Below are 23,570 nucleotides of genomic sequence, written 5' to 3' on the forward strand. Positions count from 1 at the left end.
ACTCAAATAAAGGAGGCGCAACAAGGAGTTTTAAAAGAAGGAAATTTAAAGGATGAAATACCCAAAGGATCGGAGAAGCATCTTAATATTCGGGAAGCCGGAACCCGGTATAGGGCTGAAAGAATTTGGGTACCAAAACTTGGAGGTATGAGAGAAATGGTACTTAAAGAAGCTCATAAAACCAGATACTCAATACATCTTGGAACGGGGAAGATGTACAAGGATCTCAAGAAACATTTTTGGTAGCCGGGTATGAAAGCCGATGTTGGTAAATATGTAGGAGAATGTTTGACGTGTTCTAAAGTCAAAGCTGAGCATCAGAAACTATCAGGTCTACTTCAACAACCTGAAATCCCGGAATGGAAATGGAAAAACATTACCATAGATTTCATCACTAAATTGCCAAAGACTGCAAGTGGTTTTGATACTATTTAAGTAATAGTTGACCGTCTCACCAAATCAGTACATTTCCTGCCAATAAGAGAAGATGACAAGAAGGAGAAGTTAGCACGACTGTATTTGAAGGAAGTCATCTCCAGACATAGAATACCAATCTCTATTATCTCTGATAGGGATGACAGATTTATTTTAAGATTCTGGCAGGCATTACAGCAAGCATTAGGAACTCGTCTAGACATGAGTACTGCCTATCATCCACAAACTGATGGGCAGAGTGAAAGGACGATACAAATGCTTGAAGACATGCTACGAGCATGTGTTATTGATTTCAGAAATAGTTGGGATCGACATCTACCGTTAGCAGAATTTTCCTACAACAACAGCTACCATTCAAGCATTGAGATGGCACCGTTTGAAGCACTTTATGGTAGAAAGTGCAGATCTCTGATTTGTTGGAGTGAAATGGGGGATAGATAGATTACGGGACCGGAGATAATACAAGAAACTACCGAGAAGATCATCCAAATTCAACAACGGTTGAAAACCGCCCAAAGTCGACAAAAGAGCTACGCTGACATTAAAAGAAAAGATATAGAATTTGAAATTGGAGAGATGGTCATACTTAAAGTTGAACCTTGGAAAGGCGTTGTTCGATTTGGTAAACGAGGGAAATTAAATCCAAGGTATATTGGACCATTCAAGATTATTGATCGTGTCGGACCAGTAGCTTATCGACTTGAGTTACCTCAACAATTCGCGGCTGTACATAACACTTTCCACGTCTTGAATTTGAAGAAATGTTTTGCTAAAGAAGATCTCACTATGTCGTTAGATGAAATCCAAATCAACGAAAAACTTCAATTCATCAAAGAACCCGTCGAAATAATGGATCGTGAGGTTAAAAGACTTAAGCAAAACAAAATACCAATTGTTAAGGTTCGATGGAATGCCTGTAGAGGACCCGAGTTCACCTGGGAATGAGAAGATCAGATGAAGAAGAAATACCCGCACTTATTTCCAGAAGATACGTCAACACCTCCAACTGCTTAAAATTTCGGGACGAAATTTATTAAACGGGTAGGTACTGTAGTGACCCGAACTTTTCCATGTTTACATATATTAAATGAAATTGATATTTACATGATTAAGTGTTTCCAACATGTTAAGCAATCAAACTTTTTAAGACTTGATTAAGTGAAATAGATTTCATATAGACAATTGACCACCCAAGTTGACCGGTGATTTACGAACGATAAAACTTGTAAAAACTATATAATGACATATATATGGATATATATATATATATATATATATATATATATATATATATATATATATATATATATATATATATATATATAGTTAACATGATATTATGATAAGTAAACATATCATTAAGTATATTAATAATGAACTACATATGTAAAAAAACAAGACTACTAACTTAAGGGTTTCGAAACGAGACATATATGTAACGATTATCGTTGTAACAACATTTAAATGTATATATATCATATTAAGATATATTAATACATCTTAATATCATGATAATGTAATAATTTAACATCTCTTTAGATATAATAAACAATGGGTTAACAACATTTAATAAGATCGTTAACCTAAAGGTTTCAAAACAACACTTACATGTAACGACTAACGATGACTTAACGACTCAGTTAAAATGTATTTACATGTAGTGTTCTATTATGTATTCATACACTTTTGAAAGACTTTTTGAAAGACTTCGAGACACTTATCAAAGTACTTCTACTTAACAAAAATGCTTACAATTACATCCTCATTCATTTTCATCAACAATTTTACTCGTATACACCCGTATTCGTACTCGTACAATACACAGCTTCTAAATGTATTTACTATTGGTATATACACTCCAATGATCAGCTCTTAGCAGCCCTTGTGAGTTAACTAACATATGTGGGAACTGATGTGTTGCGAGGTGTATACGAAATAGCTTATATTTTACTAGGAAATACTATTAAATACGGTACAATTTTACACAAGTTATTTATTTATTATTAGAGTGGATATACCTAAACCTTACTACAACACTATAGGCAGTGTACCTAATCATAAAGTAGTGTAGTTTTTAGAAAGTCCGGTTCGTTCCGCAGGGAGCTAGCCAAGTTTAACGCTATATTTTTAACAACTATATTTATATAAAATTATATATATAGGAGTAGTATTATTATTATAAAAGGGGGGTTTTTACCGTTTAATGACCGGTTTGTCGATTTTAAAACTTTAGTCGCAGTTAAAACCTAATGTAAAATATAAATATAACTTAATTTAAAGCGTAAAGTAAATGACAATAGTTAAAGTACGATAAATTAAAGTGCGATAAATAAATTGACAATAAATAAAATTACAATAATTAAAAAGTACAATAATTAAAATGACAATTAATTAAAGTGCGATAATTAAAAGTGCAATTAAATATGAAATAAAGGAATTATGCTTATTTAAACTTTTGTAATCATGATGTTTGACGTGTTGATTTTAGTTTATTACCATGGATTAATTGTCCTTTGTCCTGGATTATTCAATATGTCCATCTGGTTTTTGTCCATAACAGTCCATCAGTCATAAATATAAAGTACGAGTGTCCTCGTCAAATTATCCTTATATCCGAAGTCAAATATTCCAACTAATTGGGGACTTAAACTATAATTACACCAATTTTCCTTGTATATAATTCACCCCTGTTTTAATAAGTCCATAGACTATTAATCCATTCTCGTGTCCGGTTAAATGAACGATTATTAGTACTTATAAATATCCCGCCCATCGTGTCCGATCGAGTGTATGTGGTTATTTATAGGTACGTCCAATTGTAAATCTTTATATTAAATTAACAAACTATCATTTAATTAAACAAATATAAAGCCTATTAATAGCTCATAGTCTAATTTCCACAAGTGTCGTTCTTTTGTCCAAACCCCAATTATGGTACAAAGCCCAATTACCCAATTTTAATATTTAGCCCAACATCACGATTACTTTGATTTAAATAAGCATAATAATAACTTAGCTACGAGACATTAATTTAAAAAGGTTAAACATAACTTACAATGATTAATAATAGCGTAGCGTTACACGGACAGAATTTTGACTTACACCCTTACAACATTCGCTAACATACCCTCATTATTATTAAAATTAAAATTAAAATTAAAATTAAAATTATAATATATATATATATATATATATATATATATATATATATATATATATATATATATATATATATATATATATATATATATATATATTACAGAGAGATAGAGAGGATAGATGGATATAGAAAAAGATGTATAACTCGTCCGAAAAATGCTGAATTTATAGAATGTGGCCTGCTACAGTAACTCATGCGGTCGCATGAGATTTTAGTGCAAATCTCATGCACTCGCATGGGCTCATGCACTCGCATGAGTCTTATGCCTATTTCCCATGCGATCGCATGGCCATCAGATCCAGCTCACATATTTTTTATTTGCTAGTTTGTCGACGTTATTTAATATAATATATAATATATAAATAATTTATATAATTATTTAAATATTATATTATATTCTTGTGCATAGTTGACTTGTAATTTTAGCTCCGTAGCGTCGCGCGTTGATAGTTGGCTCAGGTCCCGGTTCCGGTTTTTCGGACGTCCTTGCGTACTATTTAATATCTTGTACTTTGCGTTTTGCAGCTTGTACTCTTATCATTTTTGGACGTTTCTTATCAATAAATTGAACCACTTGGATTGTACTTTGTACTTTTGAGCTTTTTGGTCATTTGCGTCTTCAAATCGTCATTTTCTTCTTTTGTCTTCGCACTTATTTATTTAAACGAATATTACATAAAAATAGAACAATTGCAACTAAAAGCTTTACATATTGGAAGGATATTGTGCCTAAATATATGTTCATTTGGAGCACTATCAAATATCCCCACACTTGAGCGTTGCTTGTCCTCAAGCAATATAGAACTTAAAATAAAATCACACTTCACTTGAATCACTTTTTTATTCTCACACTTTATACATCAGTGATTTTGATACGGCGGTATAAACAATGATAGTAACGATGTAGTTTACAGTCCCACATGACTTATAAAATTTAGATCCCTAAGGAAATTGGATCTTTATGAAAACATTTGATCTTTTGAAAATTCATTCTAGCATTTACCCTAGATAAGTTTTTCGGAATAACCCTTCACCGGTGTTTGCAAATTATTTTTGTGGGTTTGGTGGGTTTCAGATTTGAAAATTTTAGCTCAAAACTTATGGTTTTGTGTTACCCACTTGCTAACCTTGTATTGGGAAAGCAACACGTCCAGTATACTTGCTCCGTATATTACCTTTCGGTAAACTACCATCCGGTTGTAAAGGAAAGCGTTCAACAAGCAACTATTAAGGCAATGTCTAATGACATGCAAATGTTCATGGTCTAAAACGTGTCGGATGCAATTACTATCCTTTGTAGGAGCAATAGTAAAGATCACCCTATAATTTTTTGGTCTGGCACAAGGTCCTGTCTTCTACTATGCTATGCAACCACTGTTCTTACGGTTGACACCCGATTTGGTTCAGGTGACCTAATGAATTCCGGTGAATTCTTAGGATTTTACGTTCAATGGTAATGAACGCATTGAAAATAGGTTTTCAGAAAACAAATCGGTTTTAATTTGATCAAAATATTTTCTCGTTCAAGCTCGAGTTTAGATATCATCGAATTCCATGAGTTTGTAATTCTCAATCTTTAAAGTCAATCTCAAGGATTGAGTAATATCAGGCTTAAAAGCTGATTTTAATCTTTAAGGAGATTATCCTTTCTGGGGGTCTGATTCATTAGTCTTATCAAGCTAATTTGCACGGCGCCCTTCCCATTTAACGAGATAAATCCTTTTCATGGTTAGGATAAATCTGACCACTTGGTGACCCTGTTTGATGCTGAGGTCCGTGGATTTCCTGCTGATTTTAGAGATGACTTTTCTAGATTTTCCGTCAACCTACAGCTGGTCTGGACGACAACTTCTTGACCTAAATCAAGAAGCGCGTGTCTTTTTAGGAAGACTTTACTTCCTTTTAATGATGGAATTGATTCATCGTGTAGATCCATCTTTCTTTCAAATATATTACAGTAAATTGGGTAAAACTGATTAGTTTAGTCCAAAGCAAAAGTACCTGCAATAATCTTGTACAAAAATATGTGATATATGTTTTAAAGAATTTGGTAAATTCTTCCCACACTTAGCTTTTATTTATTCTTTTCTTTGCCTTTTTATTCTCCTCTATTCCATTTTAAATGAATTCTAACATTTTGGGTTGTTTCTCCATTTATGTTCTCTCCGAGGTAACAATAATTTAGGCATTAACACCTAATTTTATCGTTCATAAATATGTATAAACATGATTTTGAATTCATTTTATTGAAAATTTTTCAAATTTTCACTAAATTTGGCAAATAAACTAAGTGTAAACCCGAGAGAATTTATAACCCTTCTCCACACTTGAGATCATGCAATGCCCTCATTTGCATGAAATCAGACTATAATTATAAATTAATGAGGGTGATTAGTGTATAAAAGTGATTAAAATTACCGAGTTTGCAAACATATTATTTTATATCACATTTGATATTTTGCGTCTTGTCGTCAAAATTAGTAGCTTTTGCTGAACTTAATGTCAGTCTTTGAAAGTGCGCTGTTTTACCCTGTTTTATATATAAGATAAACTACAAACATATATATAATATATATATAAAAATATTTATTTTTTTTATAAAACCTTTATTTATTAAAACAATTTAAATGAATATTTTTTTTAAATTTTGTTTCCTTTTACTTTAGGTAGTTTCGGTATGTTTACCTAGTCCGTCCCTCGACAAAATTTAAAATTTGTCGTTTTTAAAGCGATTGTTTTAAAAACAAAGATTTTTTTTTTATACTTTAGATCAATAAAATTAAAAATAATGATAACAAAATTTTTCGCCCCGCCCTCGGGTAAAGCAATTTCGGTTCCATGACCTAGTCTTCAACTTAAGATGAATTTTAGAAATCATTTTTTTAAACTTAATGAAATAAAGTAATTTTTGTTGTTTTTAAATTCACACAAAAATTAAATTTAAAAATGCAAATTAATTTCATACAAAACCTACAAAACAAAAATTCAGAATGGGGGGAGAAAACTAGTTCTTTAGTGTCTGCTAGCGGAAAAGACCAATCGAATTCCATTCTCGGAACTACACGAGAACAGAACAACTAACTCTAGATAGCATTTTCTTCTTAGAACATTTGAATCTCCCCACCCTTAGGTAGCTGTGGTGTCGAATTTGTGATTAACTTCATTGTCAATTTCTCTTGGACCATAATCAACTTGCATATCTGTGACTTTTGCTTTAAGCCATTGGTCGAATTCCTGTGTAACATCCACAAATTCAACTAGTTTCACCTTTTCTTTAGGCGATAGATTGGATACTAACCGGTTACATAACTTAAAGTTTCCCTTGGTTCTAGCATCGCGATTTCGTTTAGTAAGTTTCTTCATTGAACTATTAATAACGGAGTCATTTAATTTCGTATCAACAACAGGGTTCTTTGTTATCAGGTCATCATTAGGTGTCACTTCATCTTCCCCACACTTAGGCTTTTTATTATTGTTAAGCACTACCGTTGGAGTTGGTAAAACAATATGGTTCTTACCAATCGTTTTTGTCAGTTCAACGGTTTTAGTTGGTGGAGATTTAGACTTCCGACTCATAAAGGTGATCGATTTTTCACCATCACTAAGTGTCATTCTACCCTCTCTTACATCAAATAACGCCCCAGTGGATGCTAAGAATGGTCGACCTAAAATTAGAGGAATGTTTGGGTCCTCTTCTATGTCAATGACAATAAATTCGACTAGAAAGGTTAAATTACCTACTTGAACGGGTAGGTTGTCAGCAATTCCAACTGGGTGCCTAATGGTTTGATCAAAGAGTCGAACACTCATTTCCGTTGGACTTAACTTACCTACTCTGAATCTCTTATATAATGAAAGAGGCATAACACTTATACTCGCACCTAAATCTGCTAGTGCATCATACATGACACAATCACTAAGTAGACAAGGAACAATAAATTCACCCGGATCACCCAACCTGGGTGGAGGTTTCTGTGGAACTGTCTTCACCGGGTTTACTTTTATGATTTTTGTTTCTTGTACTTTCTTATTATTCTTCTTCTTCTTCTTTCTAGAGGTATTACAAACTTTATTACCTATTACTTGCTCATACTCAACTCCTTTTCTTGGAAACGGGATGGGTGGTCTGTATGGTGCCACCACTGGCTTTACATACTTGGGTGGTGGTAGTGTTGTAACTTCTTCATCGCTACTCACATCTAAAACCTTCCCATCTTTTGGTGCTAATTTTTCAGAATTCGTTAAAACCATATTAACATTCTCATTTCGAGGATTTACTTCAGTATTACTCGATAGCTTTCCTTGTTCCCTCTCACTCATCATGCTAGCTAGAGTACCTACGTGTTTTTCTAGATTCAAAATGGAAGCTTGTTGAGTTCTTAATGACTGATCAAACCTCTCATTTGTTTAGGTTTGAGATGTAATAAATTGTGTTTGAGATTCCATTAGCTTTGTCATCATTTCTTCCAGATTTGGCTTTTTCTCTTCGGTTTGTTGTGGTGGTTTATACAAGCCAGGTCTTTGTTGATTGAAAGTGTTTTTTTGAGTTGGTTGGTTATTCGGACCTTGTTGGTTGTACGATTTATTGTTAGGTCCATTTGGATTGTAAAGAATGTTTTGGTTTCGATTGAAGTTTGGCCTTGGCGGTTGATAATTATTTTGATAATTATTTCCCGGCCTTTGGTTCATGTAGGAAACATTCTCTCGTTGTTCCATGGTTTGCTCAATGTAACAATCTTACGTTAAGTGTGGTCCACCACATTGCTCACAACTGATTCGTATTACGTGAATATCTTTATTCATCTTTTTCATTCGTCTCTCGAAAGCATCTATTTTTACGGAAACGGAATCAAAGTCATGGCTAGAATCGGCTCTAGCGGCTTTAGATGAACGAAAGATATCTTTTTCCTGGTGCCACTCATGCGAGTGGGAGGCTGTGTTATCAATGATTTTGTAAGCTTCAGTTGCGGTTTTCTTCATAATGGAACCACCAGCTGCTATGTCGATGTCTTTTCGTGTAGCAATGTCGATACCTTGGTAGAATATTTGTACTATTTGATAAGTATCTAAACCGTGCTGAGGACATCCTCTTAACAACTTTCCAAATCTTGTCCACGCCTCATATAGAGTTTCATTTGGCTTTTGCGTGAACGTAACAATTTCTCCTTGAAGTCTCACAGCTTTAGATGATGGAAAGAATTGTTTATGAAATTTTTCAACTAAAACGTCCCATGTATCAATCGCCCCTTCAGGTAACGATTCTAACCAATCTTTGGCTTCTCCCTTTAAAGTCCAGGGAAATAACATGAGATATATCTGTTCATCCTCAACTTATCTTATTTTGAATAGAGTACAGATCCTATTGAAGGTTCGAAGATGTTCGTTTGGATCTTCTTTCGGCGTACCACTATATTGGCATTGATTAGTTACCGTGTGTAGGATTTGTCCTTTGATTTCATAATCTGGCACATTAATGTCTGGCTTAATAATGGCGTGACCTTGGCCCGTACGTGTGGCTCTCATTCGATCTTCCATACTTAGAGGTTCCGTTACTTCCATAATTGAAATTGTTGAATACGAATCACTAAAGGATTCTGATTTAACGGTTTGTGATTCAGGAGGAATGATTAGTGGTTCTGAATCTTGGAATTGTCCTTGAATATCCTCCGGTTTTTCAATTTTGAAGTCGGGTTCAAAAAATGGATTATCGGGATTTTGAGTTGGAGTACTTGTTTGATTAGATGACGATTCTAAAGAAAAATCAACGGCGACAATATTGGCTAGATGTCTTGATCGAGTTACAGGTGGTGAACGTATGAAAGGTGGTGAACGTTTTGCTCGGTGCATTCACTGAATATCCTATTAGTTATAAATATAAAAATTATATAAGTTATCAAATTAATAGACTTTTCTGATTTTGTCCACGTTTCGAATAGCCAATAGATTTAGCAGGTAGCCAGGACCCTTTAAATCGGAAGCCCACAACTCGCCACTAACAAATCCAACTATTACTACGAACTAGAAAATTTTGGATGTCTATCAATTTAACCGCTTAAAATAATTTTTCGTTTTGAATTTTTAGAGAAGAAATAGAAAATTCTATGTCCTAAAAACTAGAGCGACGAGAAATGAGAAAGAAAAAGAGCGCGTCGAAAAACGTCGAAAAACGTCGAAAAATAAAATGTCGAAAAATAATAAAAAGAACGTAGCACGTCGAAACTTAAAAGTCTAAAAACTAAGAATTAAAAGTTACGTCTAAAGGTATTAAAGCTTAAAAGGAATTCTATATCCAAAACGGTAATAACTTAAAAAGTACTAAAATCTTAAAAAGGTGTTGCAAAATTCTAAAGCACCTAAATCTTAGTCTAAAGAAAAAGTATTTAAGGGATTTTACGGCAAGGCCTAAAAATCTAGAAATAAAAATAACTACGGCAAAAATTATAGCTTAAATTAATTACGAACGATAAATATACAATTTACGAATAAACGATTAAAAAGATACGAAATATAAAAAGATATAAAAAGTGATAAAATTACTAATTTTTATAAAAATATTATTTTTATATTTATTTTATAAAAGTATTAATTTATATAATTAATAATAATATTAAAACTTAATATTACTAAATATAAATTAAAACTAAATTTAAAAACTAATTAATTAATTAAAACCTAATTAGGGTTAATTAATAAATATAATTAATAATAAAACCCTACTGCATAATAAGAGTTTTATGTGGCTGGGCTATGCGATCGCATGGCTTCGGATACCAGGCCAGGTCTTGGGCTGCTACAGTACCAGGCCCGAATACTTATTTATATTTATATATTTTTTTTAATTTAAATAAAATATTTATAAAAATAAAACTTATATTTAAAAACTTAAATAGAAAAATAAAAATACTTTATAATTTTAAACAAACTCTTAAAAATATATATATTTTGTTTTTCTTTTTATATTTTTGTATTTAAAACGTATTTTTACAAAAAAAAATTAAAACTTAATAATTTTTTTTATAGCGTTTCGCTTCGGCGTTAAGTTCCCCGGCAGCGGCGCCAAAAATACTTGATGTGTTGCGAGGTGTATACGAAATAGCTTATATTTTACTAGGAAATACTATTAAATACGGTACAATTTTACACAAGTTATTTATTTATTATTAGAGTGGATATACCTAAACCTTGCTACAACACTATAGGCAGTGTACCTAATCGTAAAGTAGTGTAGTTTTTAGTAAGTCCGGTTCGTTCCGCAGGGAGCTAGCCAAGTTTTACGCAATATTTTTAACAACTATATTTATATAAAATTATATATAGGAGTAGTATTATTATTATAAAAGGGGGGGTTTTACCGTTTAATAACCGGTTTGTCGATTTTAAAACTTTAGTCGCAGTTAAAACCTAATGTAAAATATAAATATAACTTAATTTAAAGCGTAAAGTAAATGACAATAGTTAAAGTGCGATAAATTAAAGTGCGATAAATAAATTGACAATAAATAAAATTGCAATAATTAAAAAAGTACAATAATTAAAATGACAATAAATTAAAGTGCGATAATTAAAAGTGCAATTAAATATGAAATAAAGGAATTATTCTTATTTAAACTTCCGTAATCATGATGTTTGACGTGTTGATTTTAGTTTATTACCATGGATTAATTGTCCTTTGTCTTGGATTATTCAATATGTCCATCTGGTTTTTGTCCATAACAGTCCATCAGTCATAAATATAAAGTGCAAGTGTCCTCGTCAAATTATCCTTATATCCGAAGTCAAATATTCCAACTAATTGGGGACTTAAATTATAATTACACCAATTTTCCTTGTATATAATTCACTCCTGTTTTAATAAGTCCATAGACTATTAATCCATTCCCGTGTCCGGTTAAATGAACGATTATTAGTACTTATAAATATCCCGCCCATCGTGTCCGATCGAGTGTATGTGGTTATTTATAGGTACGTCCAATTGTAAATCTTTATATTAAATTAACAAACTATCATTTAATTAAACAAATATAAAGCCCATTAATAGCCCATAGTCTAATTTCCACAAGTGTCGTTCTTTTGTCCAAACCCCAATTATGGTACAAAGCCCAATTACCCAATTTTAATATTTAGCCCAACATCACGATTACTTCGATTTAAATAAGCATAATAATAACTTAGCTACGAGACATTAATTTAAAAAGGTTGAACATAACTTACAATGATTAATAATAGCGTAGCGTTACACGGACAGAATTTTGACTTACACCCTTACAACATTCGCTAACATACCCTCATTATTATTAAAATTAAAATTAAAATTAAAATTAAAATTATAATATATATATATATATATATATATATATATATATATATATATATATATATATATATATATATATATATATTACAGAGAGATAGAGAGGATAGATGGATATAGAAAAAGATGTATAACTCGTCCGAAAAATGCTAAATTTATAGAATGTGGCCTGCTACAGTAACTCATGCGGTCGCATGAGATTTTAGTGCAAATCTCATGCACTCGCATGGGCTCATGCACTCGCATGGGCTCATGCACTCGCATGAGTTTTATGCCTATTTCCCATGCGATCGCATGGCCATCAGATCCAGCTCACATATTTTTTTTTTGCTAGTTTGTCGATGTTATTTAATATAATATATAATATATAAATAATTTATATAATTATTTAAATATTATATTATATTCTTGTGCATAGTTGACTTGTAATTTTAGCTCCGTAGCGTCGCGCGTTGATAGTTGGCTCAGGTCCCGGTTCCGATTTTTCGAACGTCCTTGCGTACTATTTAATATCTTGTACTTTGCATTTTGCGGCTTGTACTCTTATCATTTTTGGACGTTTCTTATCAATAAATTGAACCACTTGGATTGTACTTTGTACTTTTGAGCTTTTTGGTCATTTGCGTCTTCAAATCGTCATTTTCTTCTTTTGTCTTCGCACTTATTTATTTAAACGAATATTACATAAAAATAGAACAATTGCAACTAAAAGCTTTACATATTGGAAGGATATTGTGCCTAAATATATGTTCATTAAGAGCACTATCAGGAACCATCATTTAATATCTAGCAAGAAATATCTAACAAAACAACAAACTAATGGAGCCTATATGGCACATCAACATTCACGTGAACCTTCACACTTCACCAACACATTCTCATTCAACTTTCATGCATCAAATTACTCTCTCTCAATTACTCTCTTAGTGTTCTAAGTGTTTTTCATCATCTTCATCAAAATCTAGCTCAATCTAGTTCATAAATCCATATATAAACCAAGTTATAAAACAACTACTCAAGAACACACCAACAACACTTCCAAGTTTGCTAGCTTACTTCCAATCTTGCAAATCCACTTTGAGTGATCATCCAACCTCTAGAAATCTTTCTAATTACAGTAAGATATCTTTCCAATACAAGGTAATACTCATATTCAAACTTTGATTCAATTTCTATAACTTTAACAATCTTATTTCGAGTAGAAATCTTACTTGAACTTGTTTTCGTGTCATGATTCTACTTCAAGAACTTTCAAGCCATCCAAGGATCCTTTGAAGCTAGATCTATTTTTCTCATTTCCAGTAGGTTTATCCACAAAACCTGAGGTAGTAATGATGTTCATAACATCATTCGATTCATATATATAAAACTACCTTATTCGAAGGTTTAAACTTGTAATCACTAGAACATAGTTTAGTTAATTCTAAACTTGTTCGCAAACAAAAGTTAATCCTTATAACTTGACTTTTAAAATCAACTAAACACATGTTCTATATCTATATGATATGCTAACTTAATGATTTAAAACCTGAAAACACGAAACACACCGTAAAACCGGATATACGCCGTCGTAGTAACACCGCGGGCTGTTTTGGGTTAGTTAATTAAAAACTATGATAAACTTTGTTTTAAAAGTTGTTTTTCTGGGAAAATGATTTTTCTTATGAACATGAAACTATATCCAAAAATTATGGTTAAACTCAAAGTGAAAGTATGTTTTCCAAAATGGTCATCTAGACGTCGTTCTTTCGACTGAAATGACTACCTTTACCAAAACAACTTGTAACCTGTATTTTTGACTATAAACTTATACTTTTTCTGTTTAGATTCATAAACTTAAGTTCAATATAAAACCATAGCAACTTGAATCACTCAAAACGGATTTAAAACGAAGAAGTTATGGGTAAAACAATATTGGATAATTTTGCTTGTTGTAGCTACGTGAAAATTGGTAACAAATCTATATTAATCATATCCTAGCTAACTCATATTGTATTATACATGTATTCTAATATATTATGTAATTTTGGAATACCATAGACACGAATACAATGTTTTGACATATCATATCGACCCATCTATATATATATTTCGGAACAACCATAGACACTCTATATGCAGTAATGTTGGAGTTAGCTATACAGGGTTGAGGTTGATTCCAAAATATTATATATACTTTGAGTTGTGATCTAGCCTGAGGCTTGTATACACGAGGTCATGGATTGATTCGAGATAATATATATTGCTTTATTTCTGTACATCTAACTGTGGACAACTAGTTGTAGGTTACTAACGAGGACAGCTGACTTAATAAACTTAAAACATTAAAACGTATTAAAAATGTTGTAAACATGTTTTGAACATACTTTGATATATATGTACATATTTGTTATAGGTTCGTGAATCGACCAGTGGCCAAGTCTTACTTCCCGACGAAGTAAATATCTGTGAAAGTGAGTTATAGTCCCACTTTTGAAATCTAATATTTTTGGGATGAAAATACATGCAGCTTTATAAATGTTTTACAAAATAGACACAAGTATATGAAACTACTTTCTATGGTTGAATGATCGAAGCCGAATATGCCCCTTTTTGCTTGGTAGCCTAAGAATTAGGGAACGTCACTAATTTTGAGAATTAGTGCACGCCTAATTGATGCGAATCCTAAAGATAGATCTATTGGGCCTAACAAACCTCATCCAAAGTACCGGATGCTTTAGTACTTCGAGTTTTATATCATGTCCGATGGATGTCCCGGAATGATGGGAATATTCTTATATGCATCTTATTAATGTCGGTTACCAGGTGTTCACCATATGAATGATTTTTATCTCTATGTATGGGATGTATATTGAAATATGAAATATTGTGGTCTATTATTACGCTTTGATAAATATATAGGTTAAACCTATAACTCACCAACATTTTTGTTGACGTTTAAAGCATGTTTATTCTCAGGTGATTATTAAGAGCTTCCGCTGTCACATGCTAAAATATGGACAAGACTTGGTGTCAGCATGCTTATATAATATTGTTTAAAACTGCATTCGAGATTTACTTTGTTGTAACATATTAATATTGTAAACTAATATGTATTGTTAGTGTGTAAGTGTGATATTTTAGATTATCATTTCTGGATAATCTAGGTGGTGACTTTTTAACCTTGTCGGTAAAATAAAGGTTATGGTTTGTTTTAAAAACGAATGCAGTCTTTGAAAAACGTCTCATATAGAGGTCAAAAACCTTGCAACGAAATCAATTAATATGGAACGTTTATAATCAATATGAACGGGATATTTCAGTCTCACGGCTTTAGATGCTGGAAAGAATCTTTTAACAAAATTTTCAACTAAGACATCCCATGTGTCAATCGCTCCTTCAGGTAACGATTCTAACATCTGGCTGAATAATGGCATGACCTTGGCCAGTGCGTGTGGCTCTCATTCGGTCTTCTATACTTTGAGGTTCCGTTATTTCTATTTTTGAATTTGTTGAATCCGAATCACTAGAAGATTCTGATTTAACGGTTTGTGGTTCAGGAGGAATGATTAGTGGTTCAGGATCTTGGAATTGTCCTTGAATATCCTCCGGGTTCTCATTTGTGAAGTCGGGTTCAAAAAAATGGATTATCGGAAATTTGAGTTGGAGTACTTGTTCGACTAGATGATGATTCTAAAGAAAAATCAACGGCGATAATATTGGCTAGATGTCTTGATCTAGTTACAGGTGGTGAACGTATAAAAGGTGTGAACGTTTTGCTCGGTGCATTCACTGAATATCCTATTAGTTATAAAGATAAAAATTATATAAGTTATCAAATTAATAGACTTTCTCGATTTTGTCCACGTTTCGAATAGCCAATAGATGCAGCAGGTAGCCAGGACCCTTTAAATCGGAAGCCCACAACTCGCTACTAACAAATCCAACTATTACTACGAACCAGAAAATTTGGATGTCTATTGATTTAATCGTTTAAAATAATTTTTCGTCGAAATTTTGAAATAAAAATCTATGACCTAAAAACTAGAGCGTAGAAATGAAAAATAAAAAGCGCGTCGAAGAACGTCGAAAAATAAAAACAAGAAAGAAAAACGTCGAAACTTAAAAGTTTAAAAATTAAATCTAAAAAGTTGAGCCTAAAGGTATTAAAACTTAAATGCAATTCTATTCAGAAAACGACTATTACTTAAAAGGCACTAAAATCTATAACGGCGTCGCAAAATTCTAAAGCGCCTAAACTCTAAATCTAAACAAAAAGCACTTAAGGGATTTTACGGTAAAGCCTAAAAATCTAGAAATATAAAATAACTACGGCAAAACTTAAAATCTAAAAATTAACTAAGGCAAAAAGAAACTAAAATTATAATTACGAACGAAACGATAAAAAAAATACAAATAATAAAAAGATATATAAAAATTTTTTTATATAAAAATATTATTTTTCTATTATTATTTTATAAAGATATTAATCTATATAATTAATAATAATAATTAAACTAAATATTACAAATTATATATTAAAACTAAAATTAATTAGTTAAATAATTAAACCCTGATTAAATTAAATAATAATAATTATATAAAACCCTACGCGTAATTAATGTTTTAAGTTTTCTGCTCTGTCAGATCACCCCATGCGAGTGCATGGTTTTCGTGCTACTGAGTCATGCGATCGCATGACATGCAGTCCAGGAAGTCCTTGGGCTTCGATCAGGCCTCGGCCCAATTTTAATTTATTTTTTTATATTTTTGTAAATGTTACACAAAATTTATAAAAATTTAAAATAAACTTATATAAAAACACTTATTAATTTTTTTTATTATAAACTAAAAATAGAAAATTAATATTTTTAAAATTATAAAAACTTTTTAATTAACACTTATATATATATATATATATATATATATATATATATATATATATATATATATATATATATATATATATATATATATATATATATATATATATATATATATATATATATATATATATATATATATATATATATATATATATAGTATTTTTTTATTTTTTTATGTTTTTATATAAATACAAAATATTTTTACAAAATTAGAGATAAGAAATATAGCATAAAAATATAGCGTTTCGTTCGATCCCGGGGCAGCGGCGCCAAAAACTTGATGTTACAGTGGAGGTATACGAAATACTATTATTTTTACTACGAAATACTACGAAATATGATACAAGTTTTAATTAATTTACGAATGGGATATACCTAAACTTTGCTACAACACTATAGGCAGTGTACCTAATCGTAGAGTAGTGTAGTTTTTAGTAAGTCCGGTTCATTCCACAGGAAGCTAGTGATTACGTACTATATTTTTGAAAACTATATTCATATAAAATATATATAATTATATATAGTAATAATAATATATAAAAGGGGGGTATTACCGTTTAATGACCGGTTTTTCGATTTTATATTTTAAGCATAAAGATAAATGACGATAATTAAAGTGCGTAAAATAAATAACAATACTAAAATGACAATAAATAAAATGACAGTAAATAAAAGTACGATGAGAAATACAATAAAAGAATTATGCTTATTTAAACTTCCGTAATCATGATGTTTGACGTTTTGATTTTAATTCATTACTCTGGGTTAATTGTTCTTTGTCCTGGATTTATTTGAAACCTATCTGGTTTTTTTCCATAATAGTCCATCGGTCATAATTATAAAATGTTCGTCAAATTAACCTTATTCCCGAAGTCAAATATTCCAACTAATTAGGGATTCAAACTGTAACAAGGTTTTAATATTTGTTAATAATTACACCAGGTTATCGACTACGTGTAATCCAAGGTTTTAATACTTTGTTAACAATTACACCAATTATCCTTGTATGTAATCCACCCCTGTTTTAATGAGATATGAATATTAATTTACTCACTTGATCAGAATGAATAATCAATTACCCAACCCGAATAATTAATTAAATGATTGTAAAAGATATCGTATAAACGTCACTAAATAGGACATACATAATCATTTAATAATTATTAGATTAACTAATTTGAAGATAGGTTCGACAGATTCCAATGAGTTATCATTCGATTAGACAATACTCCCCATCTATTAATAGTCCATAGTCCAATGTCCACAAGTGTCGGTCTTTTGTCCAAACCCCAATTATGGTACAAAATCAATAACCCCATCTTAATATTTAGTCCAACATCACGATTACTTCGGCTCAAATAAGCATAATAATAACTTAGTTACAATACATTAATTTAAAAAGGAAGAACATAGCTTACAGTGATTATTTATTACGTAGCGTCGCACGGACAGAGTTTCGACTTTAAAACCTATAAAACATTTCTTACAATAACCCAATTATCTTAAATTAAACTTAATATTATAAATATAAATATAAATTACAGAGAAAGAAAGAAAGAGTGTGTAGAGGTATTCAGAACTCGTCAGAAAACTGGCCAATTTATAAAACTTTTTTGGATCCTGAAGCTCATGCACTCGCATGAGATTTCAGTGTATTTCCCATGCACTCGCATGGGAAAGCTGGCCAGCTCACATTGATTTGTTTTTTAGTTTGTCGACATAATATTTAATTATATAATATAATATATATAATTTTATATAATTATATATATATTATATTATATTCATGTGCATAGTTGACTTGTAACTTTAGGTCCGTTGACTCGCGCGTTGATGCTCACTTCCGAATTTTCGAATGCCTTTTTGTATGCTTAGATATCTTGTACTTTGCATTCCGCGACTTGTACTTTTGTCAATATTAGACGTTTCTTATTAATAAATTGAACTACTTGGATTGTATCTTGTACATTTGAGCTTTTCGGACGTTTGCATCTTCAAATCTTCGTTTTCTTCTTTTGTCTTCGCACTTACTTATTTAAACGAATTTTACTTGAAAATAGAACAATTTCAACTAAAAGCTTTACATATTGGAAGGATATTGATACTAAATATTTGTTCATTTAGAGCACTATCAAAATAACAAGTTTGAATGAAGATCAAAAAATCTCTGGGTTTTGCATGCTATTAATCCGCAACGACATCTAACGCTTGTGCGAAGATTGCGAAGAGATGTCCCGCCAACTTTCGCTAAGGTCCAACAAGAAATGTATGATTATCTCAGAGGTGGAGAAGATAGTACTATAACCCCTGCATGTGGGTGGGGTAAAGATAAAAGTTGGCGGGATGACAATGATTCTTTTCGTGATGGAAATGGCGATAATTACCGCGGTTCTGGTTATCCACGGCGAAATGGCGGCGGTGGTTACCCGCGCAATGATAGATACCAAGGTCAAAATGATAACCATGGATATGGCCATCGGGATCGCTATTCTACGCGAAAATGGAACAACGAGTCTTTTAATATCATTCAGATGCTAACAAAAATGCCTAAGAAAATTCCGCTGTAAGAAAGGGTTGCTAAATCTTTTCCTGATCCGCAACCTTTAGCGGAGGACAATAGGCGAGACAAATCCAATTTTTATATTTTCCATGATGATTATGGACATGATACCAATCGTTGTAGAGACTTGGCGGAGCTGATCACAGAGGCATATGAGCAAGGTAAACTGGACCATTTAATCGCTCAGGGTGCTACAAGTACTGCGAATGCGATTATTTTGCCTGCAGAAGCTATCGCTCCGCAAGTGCCAAATGCTGCTGATCGAAAAGCCCCCGCGGTGAAGAATCTTTGGGTAAAAATGGTGAGTAAGAAAGAGAATTTGCGCGGAATTCAGGTCATTAATGTGGTAGAGGTACAAGGCGAAATGTCGATATTTCAAATATGTGAACAAATCGCGAACTGGTAATGCCCCTCTATTACTTTTCCTCCTGCAAACTTGAGCGTGAATCTTGATAAGCCAGTGGTGGTCTCATGTCGCATTGCGAATACTGGTATTGTGATTATGAAGGTGCATGTTGACACTGGTAGTAGTGTAGATGTAATGTATGAATAAAGTTTTAGCAAATTGCCTGCAAACATTAAAGCTTTGATGAAACCTACTGCGATTTCGCTCGTTGGATTTTCAGGAGAATCAACTTGGCCTATCGGTTAGTTGGAATTGCAAGTTGATCTAGTAGATGATCGCGATGAATCGCTAAGGCGCCAAGCTTTGTTGAATCTTTATGTAATGCGAAACCAGTCGTGGTTTAACATGATTCTTGGGCGCACTGCTTTGCGCATGTTTGGCACAATACCATCCGTGCTTCATGGAATGGTTAAGTTTTCTGCAAATAAGGGTATTGGCATGCTCACTTCTGCGGTGGTTATGACATTTTATATCGCAAAGTCATACTGTGGTCCAATGATGCGATGTGTGGGCCCAATTGAAGCAGAAATGATAATTGATGAAGTGCATAACGGTTCTTGTGCATTACATTCAGGTTATAAAACTATCGCGGCGAAAATTATGCGGATGGGTTACTTTTGGCCATCCCTATATCGCGATGTATATGTAAAATGTCATAACCATTTTATATCGACTATATAAAAGTAACCATTTTATATCCCTATATCCACTGTATAGTTTCCTTAATTATGATCATATACATAGCATTGTATATGTATATTTTATTTACTAAAGGCTAAAAGCGGAAGTAACGCGAAGTATAGCCGAAAGGCTTGGAGTATTCGCTAAAAATAAAGATAGTGGATCAGTTTCCGCGCTAATAAAAGATTGCGGGTCATTTCGCTAAGTTTTCGCGAATAGTTAAACAGTCCGCAGACCGCGAATATTTCGAATACTATAAATAGGGAGCTTGGCCTCTCATTTATAGGTTGTTGATTCTCTGCCATTTGCCCAAGCCTTTGTGATTTTCACTTGTGACTTTGCCCAAGGAATTTCTACTTTATGCTTAGGTGAATACAAAAACATGTGTATTTTGTCAGTAAAGCTCTTACAGGAAATGAAATAAACTATGCGCCGATTAAGAAATTTGTGTATGCGCTCATATTAACATCGCGAAGGCTAAGAAGATATTTCCAAGGGCATCCGGTGCACGTGTTAACTAACATGCCGGTCAAGCAAGTCTTAACAAAACCAGAGATATCTGGTAGACTCGCATTGTGGGCAGTGGAGTTAGGTGCTTATCAAATTTCTTACCTTCCGCGCAGCGCTGTAAAGGGCCAAGTTTTGGCGGATTATCTCGCTGAAATGACTGGGGAGTTGGAGGTGATTAATGAGCGAACAGAGTTAAAACCAGTAGTTGGCGAAACATGGGATTTATTTACTGATGGAGCTTCTTGTGCAGAAGGCGCAGGTGCGGGTTTGGTTTTGGCAAGCCCAAGTGGTGAGGAGCATACGTACGGGTTACGTTTTAATTTTGATGTGACAAATAATGAAGCGGAATATGAAGCCTTGCTTGCTGGTTTAAATATTGCGCAAAAAATGGATATCACTAAGTTGCGAGCATTTACAGATTCGCAATTAGTGGCAAATCAGTTTAATGGCTCTTTTGAGGCACATGATTCCTCAATACAGAAATATTTGCAGTTGTTGAAAGAATTAGCAATGCGGTTCGAGCATTTTGAACTCGCGCAAGTGCCAAGAAGTCAAAATAAGAAGGCGGATGCTTTAAGTAAGTTGGCCGCTCTAACGTTTTCACACTTTCAAAAACAAGTTTGGGTTGAGGAATTGCCAAGCAAGTCAATAGATAACGACTTAATGGTCGCGTCGGTTGTAGAAGACCAGCCAAATTGGATGGAACCAATCCTACAACACATCCGCAGTGATATTTTTCCAAGTGATAAGCGCGAAGCTCACTTAGTAAGAGAGCGAGCACCAATGTATATCATTCAAAATGATATTTTATATCGCAAGTCATACTGTGGTCCAATGATGCGATGTGTGGGCCCAATTAAAGCAGAAATGATAATTGATGAAGTACATAACGGTTCTTGTGCATTGCATTCAGGTTATAAAACTATCGCGGCGAAAATTATGCGGATGGGTTACTTTTGGCCATCCCTATATCGCGATGTTGCAAAAATTGTTAAGCGTTGTAAAAGCTGCCAAAGGCATGCTCCGCAGAATTGGATGCCAAGGCATGATATGATCCCCGTTAATTCGCCATGGCCATTTCACAAGTGAGCTATTGACATTATAGGGCCATTTCCCGCAGGACCTGGTAATGTCAAATTCCTGATTGCGGCAATTGACTATCTTACAAAATGGGTTGAAGCTAAGGCAGTTCGTACTATCACTGGTGTGCAAGTGCGAAATTTTGTGTGGAAGTATATTGTTTGCAGATTTGGTATTCCGCGTGAATTAGTTAGCGACAACGGTGCTCAAATAGCGAAAGATCCTTTTAAAACATGGTGCACTGATTTAAATATAATCCAAAAGTTTACATCAGTGGCACATCCATAGGCTAATGGCTTATGCGAAGTAACCAACCGCGATATTGTAAGCGGTATTAAAAAGAGGTTGTGCGAAAAGCGAACTGGTTGGGTGGATGAATTACCCAATGTTTTGTGGGCACATTGCACTACTTTCAAGAAAAGCACAGGGGAAACACCTTTTAGTTTGGTATATGGCTCTAAGGCAGTAATACCCACTGAAATTCTTGTGCCAACGCATAGAGTCACTAACTTTGAAGAAGAAGCAAATGATGATGCATTAGGCGAAAATTTGAATTTCATCGAAGAGCGAAGGTTAATGGCTGCTATCAGAGAGGCAAATAATAAACAATAAATTGCCAAGTATTATAACAAAAGAGTACCTGCTTTATCTTTTGATGTAGGCGAATGTGTACTGCGAAATAATGATGCAAGTAGAGCAGAAAAACTTGGCAAATTAGGACCTAACTGGGAGGGTCCTTATCAAGTTGTGACAATTAATGCAGCAGGTTCATATAAGCTCGCAGATGTGGAAGTACGAACTTTACCTAATGCGTGGCATGCCGCTTTATTAAAACGATACTATGCGTAATTCTGCGAAAATAACATGAAGGCCAAAATGTATATGTATAAAGTGCTAAATTTGTTGCAAGGCCTATACTTGATATTCATTCTATGTGTTTTTATTTTTAATTTTTGCAAGTCTTGATCACACTTGTGAGAGTATAAAAAGTAAACACTTGTAAGAATTGCAAAAAGTTTATTTGTGAAATGCCAAAAGTTTATGAAATGTTTTGTATTTTGTTTCATAGTGCTGAGGTGTTTCGTGACAATTACGTGGCGAAGTGATGAAATTGCCCACTTTTGCATAAAATAACTATTGCGAAAGGAACTTAAAATCATAAGTATTTGATATTGCCATACTTAGATGCTTCACAATGCTAATTGATTGCCTAAGGATCGCTTTGGCGGACTTAGAAGATTCATAACGTATAAATATACACGCATACAGATTGTTTCGCAAAAGTACATACTTATTATGTGCACGATAATAAAAGTTGAAAATTGCAAAGGACAAGTCCGTGTTATGAATATTAATGACGAAAACGCTATATAAATAAAAGTACTTGCAAATATATATAAGAACAGCGAAAATTTTATTAATAATGACGCAGAGGCAGCTGCGCGCTGTTATACAAAGCGAAATTCTATTCCTTGGATAAGTCAAGCTTAATGATGTCATCTGCAGTGACATCCTCCTGCTCGCTTATCGCTGTTATCTTAGGGAGGGGAATTTCAGCTATA

The 23,570-nt window shown here is 33.0% G+C and overlaps 1 protein-coding gene across 1 annotated transcript; it reads left to right on the forward strand.

Annotated features, from left to right (window-relative positions):
* The first annotated feature begins 20,058 nt into the window (after nucleotides 1–20,058).
* On the forward strand, nucleotides 20,059–22,857 carry LOC139842797 (uncharacterized). Its single transcript, XM_071832901.1, has 4 exons — nucleotides 20,059–20,311; nucleotides 20,831–21,841; nucleotides 22,049–22,210; nucleotides 22,670–22,857. The coding sequence occupies exons 1-4, from the start codon at nucleotides 20,059–20,061 to the stop codon at nucleotides 22,855–22,857; spliced, it is 1,614 nt and encodes a 537-aa protein (XP_071689002.1).
* The last annotated feature ends 713 nt before the right edge of the window (nucleotides 22,858–23,570 follow it).

The sequence above is a fragment of the Rutidosis leptorrhynchoides genome, chromosome 4, assembly GCF_046630445.1.
Source record: "Rutidosis leptorrhynchoides isolate AG116_Rl617_1_P2 chromosome 4, CSIRO_AGI_Rlap_v1, whole genome shotgun sequence".
Lineage (NCBI taxonomy): Eukaryota > Viridiplantae > Streptophyta > Magnoliopsida > Asterales > Asteraceae > Rutidosis > Rutidosis leptorrhynchoides.

Coding starts and splice junctions, on each gene's coding strand:
- LOC139842797 (XM_071832901.1), top strand. CDS start 20,059: ATGCGAAACCAGTCGTGGTTTAACATGATTCTTGGGCGCACTGCTTTG. Junction 20,312..20,830: donor TTCTTGTGCATTACATTCAG/GTTATAAAACTA, acceptor AAGCTCTTACAG/GAAATGAAATAAACTATGCG. Junction 21,842..22,048: donor TTCTTGTGCATTGCATTCAG/GTTATAAAACTA, acceptor CATTTCCCGCAG/GACCTGGTAATGTCAAATTC.